General features: G+C 47.5%; 3 protein-coding genes across 19 annotated transcripts in view; 2 read left to right on the forward strand and 1 right to left on the reverse strand.

Moving 5' to 3' along the window:
* Positions 1 to 9,689, forward strand: part of MTSS1 (MTSS I-BAR domain containing 1) — a 162,600-nt gene extending 152,911 nt beyond the window's left edge. For 5 of the 14 annotated variants that reach the window (XM_068983777.1, XM_068983774.1, XM_068983778.1 and 2 more), the window contains 4 exons: positions 2,966 to 3,160; positions 4,412 to 4,585; positions 4,932 to 5,094; positions 6,801 to 9,689. In XM_068983777.1, the coding sequence (XP_068839878.1) occupies positions 2,966 to 3,160; positions 4,412 to 4,585; positions 4,932 to 5,094; positions 6,801 to 7,501 (1,233 nt within the window). In that variant the 3' untranslated portion in view covers positions 7,502 to 9,689. Of the gene's footprint in view, positions 1 to 2,017; positions 2,138 to 2,965; positions 3,161 to 4,411; positions 4,586 to 4,931; positions 5,095 to 6,800 lie in introns of all 14 variants that reach the window. The other 9 variants (XM_068983781.1, XM_068983783.1, XM_068983782.1 and 6 more) reach the window with 4 other exon arrangements.
* Positions 9,690 to 10,122: 433 nt separating this feature from the next.
* NDUFB9 (NADH:ubiquinone oxidoreductase subunit B9) lies at positions 10,123 to 18,098 on the reverse strand. Of its 2 annotated transcripts, none has more exons than XM_068983865.1 (4): positions 17,975 to 18,098; positions 14,299 to 14,458; positions 13,612 to 13,725; positions 10,123 to 10,733 (listed from the first exon to the last, which is right to left on the reverse strand). In XM_068983865.1, the coding sequence occupies exons 1-4, from the start codon at positions 18,073 to 18,075 to the stop codon at positions 10,602 to 10,604; spliced, it is 507 nt and encodes a 168-aa protein (XP_068839966.1). In that variant the 5' UTR covers positions 18,076 to 18,098; the 3' UTR covers positions 10,123 to 10,601. The 2 variants fall into 2 exon arrangements, with proteins under 2 accessions (XP_068839966.1, XP_068839965.1); XM_068983864.1 differs by having other exon boundaries at positions 10,129 to 10,733; positions 14,299 to 14,491.
* Positions 18,099 to 18,192: 94 nt separating this feature from the next.
* Positions 18,193 to 22,038, forward strand: part of TATDN1 (TatD DNase domain containing 1) — a 30,642-nt gene continuing 26,796 nt past the window's right edge. For all 3 annotated transcript variants that reach the window (XM_068983705.1, XM_068983706.1, XM_068983709.1), the window contains exon 1: positions 18,193 to 18,232. In XM_068983705.1, coding sequence (XP_068839806.1) covers positions 18,211 to 18,232 — 22 coding nt within the window. In that variant the 5' untranslated portion in view covers positions 18,193 to 18,210. The remainder of the gene's footprint in view (positions 18,233 to 22,038) is intronic.

Raw genomic sequence — 22,038 nt, forward strand, 5'->3', positions numbered from 1 at the left:
TGGGACCACGTCTGCAGCGGGGCTCCTGCCTAGAACCGTTCACTCCATCCACTCAAGGGGCTCTTCAGGAAAAAATGAGCAGAAGTCAGAGGAAATAAGAACCTGTAGTCCTGGGGTGCTGCACTGTTCCTTTTTTTTCAAATTGAACTTATTTTAATTAGAGAAGCCAAAATAAGTAGTTCTGGTAAATTATAACTGGCTTTTTTTTTACAGTTGGTTAAGCACTACGTACATAGATACACACACACACAATCTCATTTAATCTTCATCCAATAGATATTATTGATCCCTATTCTAAAGAGGGGGGAAAAATGAGGTTTTAGAGAGATTAAACCCATGGTTCCTAGCCTGGGAAGTGGCAGAAAAAGGACTTCAAACTTTCAGACTTAAGGTCCTAGACTGCTAACCAAACACTGAGCTGGGGAAGCGGCCGGGACCTCCACTGTGGGGTCTGCCCTTGCTTTGGCTCCAAGGAGCCACGTGCACATGCAGTGCCTTTTTGGTTCCTTGCTCTTGCAGGATGGGAGCACCGGCTTTCAGATTTAAGTCAGTCCCAACAGGCCCGCCTTCTGCTTCCCGTTCGTGACTGGAGGCTGAAACCCCGCTTCATTCAGCCTCATCCACACACACACAGCAAGGCTGGAGGAACCTTCCTTTGGCGGGTGAAAGTTGGGGGACAGAAACATGAATCTGGCCTCCTTGCCAGTGAAACAGGGACACTTCCAGGGAAAGAGTAAAGAGGCTCAGACTTGCTTATACGGATGGAATGAGAGTGCAGTTAACAGTGAAGAAAACGGAAAGCACATGCCTGGGTGGGCCCAGAGCACGCCCCGCAGTGGGGCGGGGGGTGGGCACAGGTACATGGAAGAAATAGCCATTGTCACTCATCCATTCAGCACTGTTAGGCACCTGCCCTGTGCCAGGACAGGACCAGAATGTCAAGATGCAGTGCTGAATTAACAGGCAGTCTCTGCCTCGGCTGAAGGTTAGGGCCTAGGAGCAGGTGCCTGGTTGACACTGGGAGACGGGCAGGGACTGGAGGTTTAATCAGATCAGCCTGAAGAGATGTTTTCTCAAGGCAGACCTCAGTTCTGTGATGTCTCAGATCTCACTGGATGGTTCACCCTCCCTATGATGGCCACTCGAAACATTGCCCTAACCACTGGACTTCACTGCCCAGAGCCTCAAAATCACCCCCCAGGCAGAAAGACCTAAAATCATGTCCTGTGAAGATACAGCTTCACAGCTGGAAACCACCCCTTAGGGATCCAGAGGCTGCATGTGATAAAGGGAGAGAATCCAGCAATTAGAGCCATTCTAAGGAGACAAGGGACTTCCCTGGGAGCTCAGCGGTCAAGAACCTACCTGCACTGCAGGAGATGCAGGTTCAGTATCTGGGTCGGGAAGACCCTCTGGAGAAGGAAATGGCAACCCGCTCCAGCATTCTTGCGTGGGGAAATCCCGTGGAGAGAAGAGCCTGGCGGGCGACAGTCCACAGGGTCACAAAAGAGTCAGACATGGCTTAGTGGCTAAACAACAGGCAGACGTGGAGCAAAAGCCCAAGCTGGGGGGTCAGTCCTCACGTCGTATCATCCGGGCACCTGAGAGATGTAAAAGGCATGGCATCCCTGGGCTCGTGGCACAGGAAGAAATGCCCTGGAGAGCACAGGAGTCCCGCACCTTGACCAGAGCCCCTCTCCCCAGGCCAGGCACGCAGCCTGTGCACTACACACACACACACACGTCAGGGTCCTGGGAGCCACAGTCCAGCGGGTCTGGGTCTCGCTGGGTGTCACGCTTCCTTTCCAGGGCTTGGGAGCCTCTGTAGGTGCAGCTTTGGGGGGAAATAACCCTAACTCTGCTTCTCCCATCCTTCCCTTCTCTGTGTACGTGTGTCTGTCTCTCTCTTGCGTGACTTTCCTCCCCCCGCCCCCGCCCTCCCCCATCTTTTTATTTTTTACGGATGTTCTTTTTTGGTGGTACGTGGTCCCCTCGTGTGGTCCCTCCCCTGCTGCAGAACTCGTCCAGCTCGGCCTCCTCCGAAGCCTCGGAAACCTGCCAGTCGGTGAGCGAGTGCAGCTCGCCCACCTCGGTCAGCTCAGGCTCCACCATGGGCGCCTGGGCGTCCACGGAGAAGGTGACCGGCTGGGGTCCCAGCCTCTCCCCCAACCCGCCCTCTGCCAGCTACTTCCTGCACAGCCGCAGGAACCCAGAAACTCAAAATCTCCCCCAAGAGTAGTCCCTCTTGGGACAGAGGGAGGGGCAAGACTGAGGGATTTTTCGGGAAGGGGTGCCTGGCTTCTGAAGCAGTGACCTTGCCGTCATCAAGAGGGAGAGGAAGGGGTATGGGGAACTTGGAGGTGTGAAGGCTTCTTCCCAGGACATGGATGATCATCCATCTTTCCTCTTCCCCCTCCCCCGCACCCCGCCCGCCATGGCCACCTTGTCACCTTGTCGTTGGATGTGACATTCCACTGCGTCAGAGGCTGTGTGCTTTCCCGCCTTTTTGTTTGCAGCCCCACCTTCTTCGCCCCAGTTTAGAATCTGCTCCTGAACACTCTGATGATTTGGAAACCTGGAACGAACAGCTTCAGCTGATGGTGTTGTTTTGAAAGCTGCACAATGGAGATGAGCAAATCACCATCACTTTGAAATTATTAGTGCAATAATCAGAGACCATTGAGCACTGCACATTAGGGACACCGATCATTTCCAAACTATTCTAAAAGTAGATATAGTATTTTCCCCCACTGAATGCTTGGTGTCAGATAAATGTGCATTCTTTGCACCGTGGAGCTCTTCTCTCGCATCATGGACTGTCCATGAGCAGCAGAGTCCCTGATGTTTGTTTGTAAATACTCAGGTCTCCCTCGTCCCTTGAATGTCAATGCCATCTTGTACCTCCACGCTCATCCTGTTATATTAATTTTTTTTCCTTTTTTCCTCCCCTTTTTTTTGTTTCCAGTTGTCTAACGGGTTTTCTCACTATAGTTTATCAAGTGAGCCCCATGTGGGGCCCGTAGGGGCGAGCCTTTTCCCTCATTGCCTGCCCGCCTCCCGCCTGCTCCCTCGGGTCACCTCTGTCCATCTTCCAGACTACGCTCATTATTACACCATTGGGCCCGGCATGTTCCCGTCATCTCAGATCCCTAGCTGGAAGGTTTGTGTCTCTCCGTCCTCTCCCCCCTCCCTCATTGCCTCTGTGCTCACCCCTCTTTCGCCCCTACAGTTCTCACCCCGATTCTCCCCTCACCCCCTTCCTCTCACACTCTGCCTTCTTCCCCATAACACCTCCTCCCTGAGTAAATCCCCCCTGGTGGAGAACCAGAATCCAGCAGGCAGCTCTGAGACAGAGATGTCCACATGGAGCTGGGCTTGGAGGGGTTGCCTTTAGGAGACACCAGTTAACCCCGTTAGACCCCAGTAGACCCAGATGGAGCACGGGGGGGATATTTGGTTCCAAAGTGTATGTCCCGGTTCTGCCCTCCTGGGGGATTCCTGAGGGAATTGCTGGTATCGAGGACTGTGTACCCCAGACTGTTCCCTTGAGTCCCTTTTCGGGCCATGGTGATAGAACCATGCCTCCAGATAGGTGTTGGCTTTTTTTTTTAATCTTTAAAGTACATGCAGACTTTATTTTTAGTCTTGATGGTTTATATTAAGACATATAAACCAATAAGCATTGCTTTAAAGCAATAAACATTGCTTTAATATACAAACAAGTTTTTATATTATTTCCTAGTAAGTACAGTTGATGCCCAGAGGATATATTGAGAGGTCCCTAACTGGAATAGTAGGCCCCTAGGCAGCCTGCATTTTGAGCAAGAGGCACAGACCTCTCAGACTCCTCAGAATCCTTCTTCCAACCCAGGGGCCTTCCCTGCCTCTGTGACGACCTCAGAAGGCACATCCCCAAGTGCCCTTTGGGGCTGCTTCCCTGAAGTGAGGTTCAGCCTCAGGGAAAGCGTCTGAAGTTCCTTTAGTGCCCCCTGGTGGCCAGGCTATGCAAGTGCGATCAGTTGAGCCCACAGGCCAGGGTCTTCCTCAGACATCAGGGGGAGGGCCTAGTGCCTGGGGATGTCTTTCCACTGCTGGTGCCTTTAGACACCTCAGGCAGTTGGTCAGCTGTTTGGTGGCTGTAAGAGTCTCCCCCAGGCTCCCTGCCCAGTTGTGGGTTTTCTGTCTTTGGGCAGATATGAGGAAAGGAGAGGTACCCAGGGGGTCCCCAAAGGACTATCCATTCCCTTCTGCTAGCACTGGGTGAGGGGAGAAGGGGCTGCTGGCCTGTCCCAGTGTGAGCTTCCCCTGTGGGGACCAGCCACCTTCCATGGGTGGGCAGCTGTCTGGAGGGTTCTCTGGCCTCCAAGTGGAGGCCGAGGCCCTGGCGCCTGACCACGCTTGCTCCACTCAGGACTGGGCCAAGCCAGGACCTTATGATCAGCCTCTCGTGAACACCCTTCAGCGCCGCAAAGAGAAGCGAGAGCCAGACCCCAGCGGAGGAGGCCCCGCTGCAGCAGGAGGTGTCCCCGCTGCTACTGAGGAGGCCCAGAGGCCAAGGAGCATGACCGTGTCGGCCGCCACCAGGGTGACGCTCTTGTTTTCTTCGGCCGGCCGGGGCCCTCCACACCTGGCCAGGGGCCACGTGCTGGCCGGCAGCTGGAGGGACCCGAGCCCCTTTCCCCAACTCCCTGGTCCACGGCATTCAGAAGGCCCCCAGGGAAGGTCTCATATGGGAGTTAGACTCTAGAACTCTCTAGAGCCTGGGTAGGGCCCAAGCAAGCTGACAGCCTCCTGGGCCCAGAGACCCAGTGGTGGTCATGGGAACAGAGTAGGAGTCCAGTCAAGGCCCCACTGGAAGAGTAGAAAGGCTTTGGGGTTATCAGACAGGGACTGATGGCCCCGGGGTCTCGTCTCTTTCCTCCCACCTGCAGCCTGGAGAGGAGATGGAGGCTTGTGAGGAACTGGCACTGGCCCTGTCCCGGGGCCTCCAGCTGGACACCCAGAGGAGCAGCCGGGATTCGCTTCAGTGCTCCAGTGGCTACAGCACCCAGACCACAACCCCCTGCTGCTCCGAGGACACCATCCCCTCCCAAGGTAGGAGGCAGCCGAGGCTTCCCAGCCAGGCTTCCTGAGCAGTGCCAGGTGAGGACGGGGGGCCCTCCCCGCTGGGAGGAGGCAGACATCCGTCCAGACGCCATCGAGCATCTTGGAATGCTCAGGAGGGGATCCGTCTGTGATTGTTAGGTAGCTGCCATCCAAGGAAGTGGCCAGACTTTCACAGCTTCGCTTGTTCTTCACCTTCAGGGTTCAGGGCAGTTCCCATATGAACACAAGATGCTGTTAAGGATACTGTCTCCTTTGTGTTTGGCACTTTGTAGTAAGCACTTTGTGCTTCCCTGATGGCTCAGAGGGTAAAGAATCCACCTGCCAACGCAGGTTCGATCCTTGGGTCAGGAAGATCCCTTGGAGGAGGATGGCAACCCAGTCCAGTGTTCCTGCCTGAAAAATCCCATGGACAAGGTTGCAGAGTCGGACATGACTGAGCGACTAAACAGACAAAAACAGACCAAGCACTTTATTGTCCCATTTATTTGTCACAGCCACTTATGTAACACATGTGCTCACTCAGTCGTGTCCAACTCTTTGCAGCCCCATGGATTGTAGCCCACCAGGCTCCTCTGTCCATGGAATTCTCCAGGCAAGCATACTGGAGTGGGTTGCCATATTCTCCTCCAGGGAATCTTCCTGACCCAGGGATCACACTGTGTCTCTTGTGTGTCCTGCGTTGGCAGGCAGGTTCTTCACCACTGTGCCACCTGGGAAGCCCATGTGTATATTTATCCTCATTTTACATACATGGAGAATGCGGCCCAGGGTTCACACAGGTAATAAGAAGCAGAGCTAGAGTTTGAATCTAAGATCTGTCAACAGTCTGAAACCCAAATTCTCTATGAACCCGCCTCTCTAATCCCTCTCCCCAGCCAGCCACAAGGCCAGCATGATGGCATTCCAGCTGCTAGGAGAGATCTGAGAGTTAGCCAAGCCCACAGGCAGTCCTTCATCCAGGTCTCTCAGACAGTGGGTCTCAGTGGAGGACCGTCTTGCTCCCCAGAGGATACCTGGCAGCATCTAGAGACATTTTTAGTTGTTACAGTTGGACGGGGTGCTACTGGCATCTGGTTGACACCCAGGGATGCTGCTAAACATCCTATAATATAGCCCAAAGACCCCCGCACCCCACCCCAAAACTGACCTGGCCCAGTTGCCAGAGTGCTGCCATTCAGAAACATGCTCTGAGGTGTTCATGCCGGACGCTTTCCCCTCCCGCGTGACCCTGTGTTGGGAGAGGAAGCAAGCACACTGCACTGATGGAACCTGTCTTTGTGCATAGTTTTCAGAGACTCGCTGCCAGTTCCATTGTTTCTCTAGTCTTTGCATGAATGAGCCGACCATGGGGGAGGTCTGTATGGTCCATGTGGGGTTTGTTTCCTCCTTCCACCCTCTACTCCTCCCAGAGGTTCTCAGAGGCAGCCGGTTTTGCATCCTTCCCAGCTCAGCGGTATCTGAGTGCAGGCCTGTTGTGTCCAGCTCTGCTCTGGGTGCTCAGGGCTCCCTTGGTGAACAAAATGACAATCCCCATCAAGGAGTTCTTAGATGGTGGGGGCCCAGAAACCCAGGGAGGCTTGGTGTGAAGTTGCGGGTGAAGTCCCTGGCCTCTGGGGCCTTCTGTCCTCCTGACACAGAGAATGAAAAATGCACAGCCACCACCTGGGAGATTTCTAATCAGATCCTATAATCAGTTTCAGATTACGATTATTTCTCTGTAAGTGGTGACCAGGAGGCTGATCAGCAGGAGTTTGACAAATCCTCCACCATCCCAAGAAACAGCGACATCAGCCAGTCCTATCGAAGGATGTTCCAAGCCAAGCGCCCGGCCTCGACTGCGGGCCTTCCCACCACCCTCGGACCTGCTATGGTCACCCCAGGGGTTGCAACCATCCGACGGACCCCTTCCACCAAGCCTTCTGTCCGCCGGGGGACCATAGGAGCCGGTCCCATCCCCATCAAGACACCCGTGATCCCTGTCAAGACCCCCACCGTCCCAGACCTCCCCGGGGTGCTGCCAGCCCCTCCAGATGGGCCTGAGGAGCGGGGTGAGCACAGCCCAGAGTCGCCGTCTGTGGCTGAGGGCCCCCAGGGTGTCACCAGTGTGCCCGCCTCAATGTGGAGCGGCCAAGCCTCCGTCAATCCCCCTCTTCCAGGCCCAAAGCCAAGCATCCCTGAGGAGCCCAGACAGGTGATTCCAGAAAGCGAGGCCGAAGACCAGGAGAGGGATCCCCCAAGTGCCACTGCCTCCCCAGGCCAGGTTCCAGAGAGCGACCCTGCAGACCTGAGCCCAAGGGACGTCCCGCAAGGAGAAGACATGCTGAACGCCATCCGAAGGGGCGTGAAACTGAAGAAGACCACGACAAACGACCGCTCAGCCCCGCGCTTCTCTTAGGCTCTCTTAGGCTCATAAGAAACGCTGCCAGTGGGGAATGAACTGTCTAATTAATAAGACCTAATTTGTCTTGATCCATTCCAATCTATAATCAAGATTTTGTAGGCAACTCAGAACACAGCTCTTTTGAAAGTACACCTTTAGATAAGAATTAAAAGCAACATATGTAACTGACATAACCTTGATCTTTTAATTTGTAAATATCAACAGTTTTCTTTCTGCACATTTTAATCTTAAGTTTCCCCTTTGATTTTTCTGAAGGTGCCAAATTCCATTTAACTTTTTTACAAGTCTTTGTAAAATTTTAAATGCATAAGGGCGGGGGGAGGTCGGGCAGGGGAACCCCAAAGTTAGTGATTTCAGAAGAAAGGGTAACTATACTTAGCTTTTTTCCTTTTGTTTTCCTGCAAGCTTTTGTAGATGCATTGTAGTAGTCTGGCTTAGGAGCAAATTCAAGTTATTTTAATGTACAAACAAAATGGATAAAGAGTAAAAATCGTTATCCAAGCAAACTACTTTCGGGATGAGAAATGCAGGAGTCAGTTGATGAGCAATATCTGGAGTGAAGTAACTCTGGAAATGGTAGACTGTGTTGGGATTGGGGGGAGGGTTGGGGGAGGGGCACACTGTCAACATAGCCGATCCTGTTACATTTAAGGGTAGCCTCGTAGGTTGAATTTCTAGTAGCTTCATGGTAAATGCATCCGAATAAGCCATACTGGATTGCAGTGTTTGTTTCTGTAGGGTGTTTAAGGACTTCCTTTCTCCCACGATTCCTCCTGACTGCACACAGCACCCACCTCCAGTCCTGTGCATGCGGCCGCCACCGGCTAGACATAGAACCCCCACTTCAGTTACTCGTCTGTTATACCCACTTTCATTGAGTCCAAATGCATCCAAAATGGTAAGGCAGTTTTAAAAATGTGAAAATATTTAAAAATGATAGCAGGGAATTCTTAGATATAGAAAATGCCTTTTACTTAACTGCGCCCAGCAGGCTGGGTGCGTTGAAAAGCCCAAATATTTTGAAAAAACTCGAGCGGATTTAACAAGGGTAACCAGCTTGGAGTCTAGCAACTTGCCAATGTGTTTACCAGTCTGGGGGCTTGTTTTTCTTACCTTCTTTTAAATAAGTGGCAGTTAACTGGCTTCATACTAAACATCGGAGAGGAGGATTTCTTTCTTGTCACCTGGAATCTGACCACTATACTGTCCTCTTTTTTGTATTTTAGGTAATGTTTTTTGGAATGGATTTCTGTATTTTCTTTTTTAAGTGAAAGTTAAATTTGTTATAATGCCCATCCCCTAAAGCCAACAGAGATTTGTAGATTTAAAGGGATCACATTTGGGGACTGCGATGGTGTTTTTTAAAAAGAAGCCAGCCTCTTAGTGGGGTCAGTTTAAAGTGCTCATTTGGGACCGAACCTCTCAAGGAGAAAGAGCCTGGCAGGTCCCCCAGGGCCTGCAGATCTCTGTTGGTGCTAAGCCTCAGCTACATACTCTTATGCTTTAATACATAACTGCATTGGATGTGAAAGAAACATACCTGTATAGTCACTGTTCTATATATTAACATTTAACACTGCTGTGATCACTCAAGGACATTTTATGTTATGGCTTTAAAGCAAAGGCATGATTATTAGAAACTATTTAAGCTTTTTTTCTTTGAAAAACAAGCTCCTTTTACAGAATATAAGCAACAGTAGTGCCTGTGGTTTAGCCCACCAATCTTGATGACTAAAAGTAGCTGATGCATTGTGCATATGATGCTTGAGATGGTTTTTGCAAAAGCAGAAATCACTGCAAGGTAATTACGTTAGATAAAAGTGGTATTTTAAACCTTTGAAATAAATGGATGTAACTGTACCTTGGTACAGCTTTTCACTTGTTTAGTTTTTAAACGTTAGTATGATCTGAATAAATTTAATATAAAATGTTGCCAAATTCAATGTAGAAAGAATGTGACAAAACACCTTGGGTAGTTCTGTTTGTGTTTTTGCATATTGTAAAAGCAGTGTCACAGCTAAAAATAAAGAAACTGTTTCTAAAGGTGAATTACTGTGGTTTAGTCGCTAGTTTGTGCTGAGAGTCGGCCTCTCCCTGAGCAGTTTCTGTTCTAAACTTGTATAAATGACAATGTGTAACGTGTCTCCCTTCTACCTTGTAACAGTTGCTTCAGCCTACATTATAAATAAAGAACCACTAGAAAAAAAAGCCCTGCATTTCAAGTCTTATTAAAATTCAGGCTGAGGTCTTGGTCAAATGTTAGAAGATGGGCTGAAACTCCAGACTGAGCTTAGAAAACTGACATCCTTTCTGTGCACCCTAAGAACACTTAGTTGCCTGACCTAAGTGTTAGGTTTCAGTGAGTTTGATGCTAACAGTTCCAGTGAGTTTCCAAGAACAGAAACTAGCTAGGTTTGGTTGAATTTTTAAAATGGCTTTACCTTTAGAAAAAAAGAAAACTTCATTTAGTTTTTGCCACCCTTACCTTTGTGTCTGCAGACAATCCAAGCTACAGTAGAGAAAGCAAAGCTGGGAAACTGCCTTTGAAATGACTGTCACAAAAGTGCCATTCAGATCAAATGCTTTAATCTCAGCCACCAAACTCCAATCCTCAGAGCCCCATAAACTGCATGGTTATTTGCTGACTGTGTGCTTCTTAAGAGTGGTCCTTTAATCAAAGCTAAAATTCCACGAGTGGAATCCAGGAAACAGAAAAGATATCTCACACCCTCACTACTGCCAGGCTTTCTCGTCTTAGCCTCTTATGCCTTCCATTCATTACAGCTGAGTTAAGCCTTCAACTCGTTTATTCAAGTACATCTTGTATCTGGTTCTGCTGTGCAGTTTTCCCTTGATAGCATATTTATCAATATGACTTAATGGGGAAGAACAGAACTCGTCTGACTGACTACATTTCACATACTTTTCTTTATATGCATAATTGCTAAGAAAATAACAGCGGCCCAATCGCCTGGCATGTCATTCCTCTAAAGAACACGTCAGTCATATCAGGTGGAGTTATTTTATTAGGGCAAGTGTGTGTCCTGTTAATTCATCTCACTTGCGAGTGTGACTGTGAGGCATCTTCCTCTCTCTACATGGGCCGCTCCCGGGGTCTGGTCACGATATGCCACCACAGAGGGGGCAAGTCACCTTGCTTTCGGGCTGGGGGCAAAGCTTCAGTTCGGGGACCACCAACCGGGGTTTCCTCCTGCAGCTGCTTCACCTAGAAGAGGGGTAAGGAAGGAACAATTAGAAAAGGAGTCGAACTGACGATCCGACCTCTCTGCTGTGGAGCAGTGTCAGCATTGTTTCTACTGTGTCACATGACACTCTGATCCTCACTACAGAAAAGGGTTGTTTATACAGAACTGCATTATTTTTATGCCCATATTTTAACTCAGATACAAAAGCTGTTCTCCTTCACGGTTTTCCCATTCTTAAAACAGCAAGGCTGAACAAACCCTCCTACCCCACCTCCTACTCATTAAGCTAAACTCTGACAATTACTACTCCAAGTTCCCCTTGTTATGGCCCCTTCACCTGACCACCCCGCCATGTTATCCTGTCTCTGTAAAGTGGTCTCCAAAAGCACTGTTAAGAAACCTCCATTTGAATGCATTAGGGATTAATTTAAAAGCCCTCCAAATAGCAATCAGGTACAAACGTGCTCAGTCCTGCCCCCTGCTGCCCAGCTACCCCTTGTTCCAGCGAACCTCCGAGACCACCACTGTCCTAATAGAGGAGGAGACCCAAGGCACCCACTTTCCAGAGCCATGATTTTTTGAACCTCCCTACAGAAAACCAATTCTGGGTTGTGGCAAACCTGGGCCACAGTACATGTGCTGTTTAATAATGTCAATGGGATTAATAAAGGAGGAAGGTTTTGGGGAGAGGTTACCAAAGCAGTCAACTGCACAATGAATCTGCTGCTCTCCATGAACACACACGCCTCAAGCTGCCAAATGCTCACATACTTCTTGGAAAACACTGCCCTCCTTGATCACAAAATCATGACTTCAAGTAACCCAATATCCCAGTAACTAGTGTCCTCTTCCAGCTCATTTACTTAAAGGCCCCTTGAAAATAACTTCTTGAACTCACAGAGGCTACCAGTTCCCACGTGCTCCCACCTAACTTGCCGTTCTCTGCATCAGTCTCCTGTGTACTTCCCTACTTGATCCAGCTAGATTCCATCACGAAAATCACTCCCTATGGAGTAACTCCAATTCCTTGTCGCTCTTGACAGAGAACAGCCACACCATCTACCTTCAGGCCTGCACCCATACAGCTTAGTACTGCTAGAGAAAAAAAAATTCTGGAACAAACTGGAGTCACAACGTGTCTACTCCCAGCCGCACCCCACGGCAACCTTCCCGCTCCTCTCCAGGAAGCTCATCCCCTGGCCCACGACTATCACACCCTTTCCATGTTCTACAAAAATGCTTTGCCCACTCCCTGGCTTTTCCTTATTTCACTTAAAAAAAGAGAAGCCAGCACATCAAAGTCTGTCATTTCCCCAAAAGTATTTACCTACAGCTTCTGTCCAATAAGAATGGAGGAGAATCCCTTCTCCTTTCAAAGGCCCCCCGACAGGCTCAGGATCCTTAAAATTTTTCCTTCTGTACCTGTTCCATCTCGAATCGGCATTACCAGACTCTCCCTCACCCCAAATCTCACCAGCAGACATGCATTATTATTTATTTTAAAAGAAAGTAATCTCTCAGTCTCTAGTTACCGCCCCATTTCTTTGTTCTCCTCAGCAAATGTTCAAGAACCATCTCTCCCTCCCATTTTCTCCTCCTCAGCTTCCAATCAATCTTTGTGTCACAGGTAAGCTCAAGTCAGGGCCACTAATGCCCTTTCTGTAACTAACACCTTTCGACGTTATTTCTAGGACCCTAGCGCACATCAAAGATGACTGGCCCTGGCCACTATTCCTGAAACACTTTCTCTTGGATCTAAGGATCTCAAACCTTTCTGTGGCTCTCTGCCAGCCTCCACTTAATCCAGTTCCTCTGCTGTGGAGAGGGAACTGGGAAGAGGGCCCCTATTCCCCCTTCTGTGGCTTTTAAAACAATTGATAACGCCCACATTTCAATTCTGAGCCCAAATCTCTCTTCTGAGTTCCAAATCTGCACATCCAAAGTCACCCTCTGACACCTGCACCAGATGTCTCACAGGATTTTCAACTTTAACATTTTTAAACATTTAAAACTGAACACTTGATTGTCCTCTGACAACTGTTTTTTCTTCTCTTCCCTATCTCAATAAACACCGCCACCAAACTCCACATGTTGAAGCTTAAAACCTGGAAATCATTCTTGATTCTTCCCTGTCCTTTACTCCACATAGTCCCCCCCACCCCAATCCAATCCCTCTTCACATCCCTGCAAACAATATCCTAAAGCTGCCTCCTTCCACACCCACCATGCCCATCCCCGTGCTAGTTGTGAGGTCTTTGGACTGAACCACTGCAGTAACCCAAACTGGTCTCTTCCCTTCTCCACTTGCCCTTTCCAGTTTATTTTTCACGCTACAGCAAGACTGAATTTTTTAAAATAAAAATCAGGGCTTCCCTGGTGACTCAGTGGTGAAGAGCTCACCTGCCAATGCACTAGATACAGGTTCAATCCCTGATCCCGGGAGACTCCGCATGCTCCAGAGCAGCCACGCCCGCGCGTCACAAGTACTGAGGCTGTGCTCTAGAGCCTAGGAGCTGCAGATACTGAAGCCGACATGCCCGAGTCCACGCTCAACGAGGAAATCAGCGCAGTGAGAAGCCTGCAAATGGCAACTAGAGAGCAGCCCTGCTTGCTGCAACTAGAGACAAGTCCTCACGGCAATGAAGACCCCACACAGCCAAAAAACGAGTAAGTTTTAAATACATATATCAGTCATCACGAGTGGAAAACACCCAAGGCGCTCGTGGAGAAGGTTAATATAGAGGAAAGCCAAGCAAAGGGTTATGGAGGGGAAGGAGGAGAGAAACAAAATTTAACAGAAAAGCCCAAAGACCAGGAAACACATTTAATCTATTTCTAAGGTGGTTGTAAATGTTGTATTGAACACAACCCGAAAGAGAAAGTATAGGCAAGACTCACCTCCCGCTCCCAGCTCTCCCTCCGCAGTTTCTTCCACTGCTCTCTCTTAGCAAAGTAGTCAGGATACATCGCTTTCTCCGAAGGATGCCAGTCATCTAAGCACCACTCGGGAACCTGTCAGGAGGGGAAATCACAGCGTCATTCCACAGAACACATTTACATGTCACAGACAGGGCCTTCTCAGGAAACAAAAATCAATGCATTTTTATAACAATTCTAAGTACCAGAATTGCTTCTGACACTAAGCCATAAATAGCAAAGGACCAAAATAAAGGAGAACACTTTAGACTGAAACCACCTAGGGCTGTGAAACAGCAAGGTCAGTCCGAAAAGAACTGGCATCATCCCTCCCCTACCCGAGCTCTCTAAACATCCAACGTGGCTTTATGTTATTTGGAAATACCACTTAGAATACTAAGCACCAATTGAAACTGCCTAACTTCAAGATCCAAAAATGAGTTATTTACCCATTCCTTAAGCACTTTCCTTTGTCAAATAGTTTACTGCAAGACCCTGGCTCTGAGTTTAGAAAGAAAAGTCTTGATGGCACGTGGGAGAGAGAAAACTTGACACTAAAAAAGAAAAAAAAAGTGTAACTGTCAGAAAAGAAATCTATCTGCCCTTAAAAAGGCGAGTGGTTTCCAGGGCTGAGGTTTGAAATTCGACACACCTGTGGTCCTCACCTACCTTGTAACACTCGTATCTCTCATAGGAGGTGCCCCCCGGAGACTCAGGGAAGATGTACGGCTGAGGATGCTGACCATGCCAGAATTCTTCCTCTGCCTCCCTCAGCAGCTGGGTAGCCTTCACCATGTCCTTTTCATTCTTATGTTCATCAAACCGGGCTCTCAACAAGCAAGCAAAATACCGGTATTTATCCCTTAAACCAAAATGGTTTTGGAGATTAGAAATGTAATCTGTTCAATCGGGCAGTAGAACTATCTGACAAGAGGCAGTACTTCCACTAATGCCTCCCAGGTGACCCCGGACCCTGTCAATGGAGTGGCCGCATCATTACGACAGCTTTCTTGGCAGTCCCCCCCAAACACCAGCAGCAAAAAATTATTGTATTAATACACATAGCCTATTAATAAACACAGCCTAACCTCTTTCCCCATCTCCTCTATAGGAGGATCATTCAATTCACTGAATGACAACTTACTGAACTTCCTCCTACCTTGTGCTAGACACTGAGCTAAACTCTGGACACAGAGATGTGGAAGGCAGATATTAACATGGTGGCAACAGTGTGGCTCAAAACAGACCTGGGTTCAAATTCTGAATCTGACACTAGCTGCATGACCTTAGCCAAGTTCTGGTCAGGTTCTAGGAAGTGTTAGTCAAACTGTTCCTCGGTCGTGTCTGACTCTTTGCGACCCCATGGACTGTAGCCCACCAGGCTCCTCTGTCCATATTTTCCAGGCAAGGTTACTTGAGTGGGCTGCCATAGATGCAGAGATCATTTATGGGGCATAAAAATTTTATTATTAATTTTTAAAATAGTTGATTTACAATGTTGCATTAGTTTCTGGTGTACAGCAAAGTGAATTAGTTATACATACAATTTTTCATATTCTCTTCCATTATGGCTTATTATAAGATACTGAATATAATTCCCTGTGCCATACAGTAGATCCTTGTTACAGACAACAGTCTGTATCTGCTGATCTCAAACTCCTAGTTTATACTCCGACCCCAACTTCCCCTTTGGTAACCATAAGTTTGTTTTGTCTGTTTCGTAATTACATTCATTTGTATATTTTAATTCCAAATATAAGTGATATCGTATTAGTCTTGTCTTTTTGACTTACTTCACTTAGTACAATCATCTCTAGGGTCATCTATGTTGCTACAAATGGCATTATTTCATTCTTTTTTATGGCTGAGTAATAACAGGGCTTTGATAATATAGGCCATAGATGATAAGGGCCTGAAGCAGGCCACAGTGATGGATGGTGACAGGAGAGAAACATTTAGACTACAAATTTATGAGAGCAGGCTATGGAGTTGGATTGCTTAAGACTGAATCTTAGCTCTGCAGTTACCAGCTGTGTGATCTAGGGTAAATTACTTCAAGTCTTTAGGCCATGGGTTCCTCCTCCATTAAAATGTTAATGAAGAAGTGAAGTGAAGTCACTCAGTCGTGTCCGACTCTTCGCGATCCCATGGACTGTAGCCTACCAGGCTCCTCTGTCTATGGAATTCTCCAGGCAAGAATACTGGAGTGGGTTGCCATTTCCTTCTCCAGGGGATCTTCCTGTCCCAGGGATCGAACCCAGGTCTCCTGCATTGCAGGCAGACGCTTTTATCTTCAGGCTGTCCTTAAAGATGCTATAAGCTAAAACATATAAACACACTTTACACAGTGCTGGGTACATCCTCAGTGCTCAATGTCAACTACTGAGATTATTACAGTGGGAAGAGAATTTACAAAAATCAGGGTCCAGTTGTACATGGCATGTAAGTATGTATGTGTATGACTCTGGCAGAGGGGTAAATTTTGAGCCCCTGAAAATAATACTAAGACTTAAAGCTGAGTGACTATATTACTAGTAATGTCATTAGCTGAGGCAGGGAATTTGGGAAGAGAGTCAAAATGAGGTAGTGAAAATAAAAGTAAGTTCAGCTTCAGAGCACTGTAGGTAATCTAACAAATAGTTGGAAATACAGCTCTAGAGACAAGTCCCAACAATAGATGAGGCTGCACAGTGTATATACAGCAATAACCAAGTGTCTAGGATGGACCCATGCAGAACAAATAGCACTGTGAGGGCAAATGGAAGAAAAAAAATATCAGGAAAGTACAGAGAAAAGATGTCAGGAGATTTAAAGGAACGCTGAGTTAGTGTTATCATGATAACTACATTTATCCTTTCCTCCAAGGCTAACATTAATATTCCCAGATGTAGTTCAGCACTGCCTAAATTCTTGATGGCTTGACTTCCTTCATCTTATAAAACTGGTAACTCTCTATGCTGTTAACATATGTCCATCTTTCCCATTAATCCATAAACTGCAACAGCCGAGAGAAAAGCCTTGTTAATATTTATTTATTCATCAGCCAGCATAGAATCTGAACAGCAAATTCTGTCATGAATAAAAAAAAATTAGGAAAGTAATGAACCCTACAGCCTTGAACCTGGCCATCCTGCTGCCTAGCAAAGAGAAGTAAGTCGATGACTTACAATCATCCCAAATATATAAAATCTGGGCTTCAAGGATGCCCTTCACAGCTTTTCCAGACATACTCAGTTTCATATTGCTTAGAAGTTTTCCTCAGAAGCCTTCTCCTTAGACTAGGTTTTAGGATTCTGCTAAGGGAGTAGAGGCCTTGCATTCATATATATCTTGGGATGTTACCCCAGGATCACAAAAATCCGTGTTTTAAGACTGTGTTCTAAGATTGTGTTCTAAGACTAGTTCCAGATGGACAAGAGAGGAAAGAAAAAAAATTATGTGGGAGGTAAAGAATTATGTGGGATGAAGCTAACAAAAAGGACTGGATGAAGCTATAAAGAGGAAAACTGATGGGGGTGGGGTGGGGGTGATGATGCTTTGGAGTTAAGACACCTGAGTTTTAATCCTGGCTAGGCCACCTACCAGCTGCAGGGCCTTGAGCAAGTTATTCTCTTGCCTTTTCTCATCTATCAAATAAGGCTGCTGCTGCTGCTAAGTCGCTTCAGTCGTGTCCGACTCTGTGTGACCCCAGAGACGGCAGCCCACCAGGCTCCGCCGTCCCTGGGATTCTCCAGGCAAGAACACTGGAGTGGGTTGCCATTTCCTTCTCCAATGCATGAAAGTGAAAAGTGAAAGTGAAGTCACTGAGTAGTGTCCAACTCTCAGCGACCCCATGGACTGCAGCCTACGAGGCTCCTCTGTCCATGGGATTTTCCAGGCAAGAGTACTGGAGTGGGATCCATCGCCTTCTCCATAAAATAAGGCTAAATCATCTCTAACTCCCAGAGGTGCGAGGACTAAAGAAAAGAACGCACCTGTTATTACTGCCAATGTGAGGAACGCGGTCACGAAGGAAGCTATTATTGAGTGAGCGCTGGAGGCACAACAAAGTCCATCTGCGCTACTTTCTTTCTGTTAATTGTTATGCAACCCTCTGCGTGGGTACCGCGTCGTTTTCCTGATTAGAAAACCGAGGCCCGAGCCAGATAAACAAGTTTTCAAGGTCTCCCAGATGTGGGCGATGAATTCCGCATTCGAACCCAGGTCTAGAGGCGGGCTTTGGGGGCGAGGGGCCGCGTTCCCACCCCGTCCCCGAAGTCCTTGAGCCGCCCGGTACCAAGGGCCTCTCGGCCTCTGTGGGAGCCGCCGGGGTCACCTCCCCGTACCCTGGGTCCCCATCTCCCACCTGTGGATGCACCATGATTCCAGGTGTCGCAGCGCCCGCTTATAAAGCCGCAGCACCTTCTGCTGGTGGGTCAGATAGGCGGCCGACGACAAGAACGCCATGATGGCCGGCTCACCTTCAGCAGCGCTGGGGGCTCCCGGGAAACCGGATGTCAGCGGCGAGGGGGCGGGGCTGCTGGGGGCGGGGCGATAGAGGGCCGTTTCCGCTTCCGTCGAGGAGAACCTGGGGCTGCAGTCATGAGTCGTTTGAAATTCGTGGGTAAGAGTTTGCCAGGATTTGGGGCATTTCCATTCCCAGGCGTCGCGCACCGCTGCTAGAGGGCCCAGGACGTGAGCTCGCCAGCTCTTTGCCGGGTTGAACGTGCACTCCGCGGAAGAGGGCGCGGGGAGGCCTCTGGGTGCTGGTAATGTTCTGGTGCTCAGTCTGGGTGCTGGCTTCACCGGTGTGCTTACTTGTGAAAATTGACGAACTTCGCAGTTATGACTTGTGCTCTTTCCAACATGTTGTATTCAATAAAAAGAAAAAAAGAACAACTACTAAAACACTCAAGGCCAGACGTTGTATTCGCCTCTAGCCTACGTGCACCTCCCACCCCTTCCCGTTTGTTTGGCGGAGAGGAGGATGGGGTATGGCTTCGAGGGACGCGTTCACTCACTGATTCGTATCATATAGTTCACATCACATTTACTGGGCGCCTCTGGTGGGCCAGGCAGCGGCCTAAAAACACAGATCTGTCCTTAATCTGCTGGCATCTGGTGGGGAAACTGGAAGACACAATGGGAAGAGAAACAAGTTCTGTACTTGGCAAGTACACTAACCTTTCAGCATCGGCAGAACAAGAGAGGAAGAATTCGACAGGAACTAAAGGAGTAAGCGTATTTAGTACCAGGCACTCAGGAAAGGTGGGGGGCGAGAGGAGGGCACGGATATTGTGAGAGCTAGGATTGGAAGGCTGACTTGGGACTTGAATGTGTTGCTGAGTTTGATTTTACTGTGTATAGAGTGGAGGTTCACTGGAGGCTTTTGACAAGGAGCATTCCTTAAGCAAATCGTTGGATGCCAGTTTCACATTGGGAGCCTTGGGCTGTGGGATACAGCCCTGGGTAAAGCAGGGCATGCGCCTTCTTTGTGAACTTTCTAGCCACTTGAAGTGGGAAAATGACAGCTGTTGTGTAGGTTTGGTAGGTCACAGGGAGAGGCAGGGAAGCATATCAGAACTTGAGCAAGGGCATTGGAAAAGGGAGAGAGAAATGGGGGAGAGGTACAGATGCAGCATTTAGTGGCTAAGAGTTTATGACAAGGGAGAGTAAACATGATTCAGGGTTGGGATAAATACCTCAATATGAAACGTAAAACTGAAATGGGTGGGAGATGTAAGGAAATCCATTTGGGTTAGGTAAATGTGAGAATCTTACAGGACATAAGGTGGAGACAGTTTTACTGGTCAGTTGGAAATGTCTTGCATTCAAAGAGGTTAGGATTATAAACTTAGATCTAAGAGTTGTTTGGGGCAGTATTTTTTTTACAAAGATATTGTGCTAAGTATGTGGAATTATAAAGAATCTAGTGGTACAGTTTTCAGGCTGGAGAGGTATGTACAGTCAAAGCAAATGCAGGCGAGAGTGTTTTAAGTGGCACCTTGAAGTGCCATGAAAGAGGTTTTTTAAAATACTGGGAGAGCCTGGGGTGGGGGACAGGTAGGTCCTCAGAAATTGTAGACACTTTGCAGGTGTGGTGTCCCTCAGCCTCTCTATTACAGTCTGTGATATAATTGATGGGGTAGATGGGGTGAGAGCCACAAAACACTCCACAAAGAAAAGGAAACACAACTTTTTAAAAGTTTTGTGTTTGTAATAAAAACTTAATCCTTGCCTCAACTTATGTCTCTTTAATCCTTTCTCCAGCCTCCAGAGTGGTCAATATGAAAAAGTCAGCTACACTTTTCTTCTGCTTCAGATCTTTTAGTTACTGTCCTCAGGATAGTTGAAGTGCCTTAACATAGCATTGGAGAAGGAAATGGCAGCCCACTCCAGTATATTCTAGCGTGGAGAAGTCCATGGACAGAGGAGCTTGGTGGGCTACAGTCCATGGGGTCGCAAAGGGTCGGACGCGACTGAAGCAACCTAGCACACAACATAGCATACAAGCCTTTCTATGGTCTGATCCTGCCTGCTTTTCCAACCGCATCCTTTTATGCTCTGTAAACACTTGGAGGTGCTGTTTCTTCTTTCTGAAAAGGTTTTAGAGTGGCAGTTTGGGACCATAATGTCCCTTCTGTCTCTAATATCCTCTTGCCTGGTTGATTTTTACCTACCCTTTACCACATTATTTTATAATTAAAATACTTATGTATCTGCCTTTCCCATTAGTCTACACTCTTTTAAGGCAGATACTTGGTGGTACTTGTGGTATTTGTCTTTGTTTCCCAGGGGCTTATTTAGTACAGTGACTGTTCAGTGGAAGTATGAATGAGTGGGTAAAAGATGTGTACTCTTAGTATAGGTGGTAAGAAAATTGATAAAGGAATCTCAACTAGATAAGCTAGAAAAGACTTCTTATAGAAGGCGGGTTTAATTGAAACATTTCTTTCTGTATGCTTTTCATTTCCACTCTCCAGGGGTAAACAATGTTTAAACTTTATATCCTTCCATAATTTTTAAATTTATACGGAGACATAAAAATAGGCAAACATATCAGATGTGTCTTTTTATGACAAAAATGGGATCATACTATGCATTCTGCCTTTTTTATTGAGTTTATTCCATGCCGTTTTAAAAGTTCTGCCTATAGTATTCATGAGCAATACTTTGGAAAACAACCTGTTAGACCCATGGACAGTTGTTCCATGAACAAGCTTTACATGTAGCAGTTGCATGAAAAATTACACCAGTGGAGGAAGTTCCCTGGTGGTCTAGTGGGTGGAATTCGGTGCTCTCACTGCCATGGCTGAGGTTCAGTCCATTGTTGGGCAGCTGGGATCCCATAAGCCAAAAGGTGTGGCCAACTTTTTTTTTTTTTAATAATAGAAAAATTAAACCAGTGTTATAAGAGCAATCTTAGATTTTTATTTAGGACAGCTGACTATCCCCAGGTTATAATCCTATATTACCCCCTTCTCAAATCGCATAACCAATGGCTGCCTGTGTTTCTAATCTGGGGAAGGAGGACAGGAAGCAGAAGTATTTGTGTTTTATGGGAAATATTGCTCCCTCCTAGGAGACACTTCAACATTGTGTCTTAGGTTATACTTGAGACTAATTTCTGTGACATTGCATATCATACCACAAGTGACCATCTTCTCAATCTGAATAGCAATAAGAATCTATGCTTAATCATTGCAAAGTGGTAAATTTGGAATGGAGTGGAAGCTCCCTTTTCAATGCTGGTGAGTTCCTGCTCTAAAAAGTAAAGTCACTCAGTCTGATTCTTTGCAATCCCATGGACTCTAGCCTACCAGGCTCCTCTGTACATGGAATTCTCCACGCCAGAATACTGGAGTGGGTAGCCATTCCTTTCTCCAAGGGATCTTCCCAACCCAGGGATCGAACCCAGCTCTTACACATTGCAGGTGGATTCTTTACCAGCTGAGCCACCAGGGAAGCCCTCCTGCTCTAAAACTCACCCATCAAAGGTCATTTAAGGACCCAGAGTGAAGGATATACCCCCAGGGTGATAGGGGTGGCGGCAGTGGTATGTAAATCTTGATGCATTTACAGAATTTCTCTGGATGTCTTGTCTTTAACATTGAAATAATATAGTGCCCTTCTAAAATTAAAGGCTATGTTATCCCCAAGATTTTCCAAAGTAAAATGGATACTCCAGGAAATCTCAGGGTGATACATACACTGGAATACCCCTCATTTGAAAAGCAGAGGTTTATAAGATGCCCATCTAGTAGCTTCTGTGCTCACTCCCATCAGATGAACCCAGTGAGAGAGCAGCTGGCAGTAATTAGTAACAATTACCTCAACCTCAGGTTGATCCTGGGGCGTCAACAGCTGGGGGCTCTTAGAAACTGTCAGGAGCACTCTCCCTCAGTGTGAGGACTAGAAATAAATACAGAC

The sequence above is a fragment of the Capricornis sumatraensis genome, chromosome 11 (assembly GCF_032405125.1).
Source record: "Capricornis sumatraensis isolate serow.1 chromosome 11, serow.2, whole genome shotgun sequence".
In the NCBI taxonomy this organism is placed as follows: Eukaryota; Metazoa; Chordata; class Mammalia; order Artiodactyla; family Bovidae; genus Capricornis; species Capricornis sumatraensis.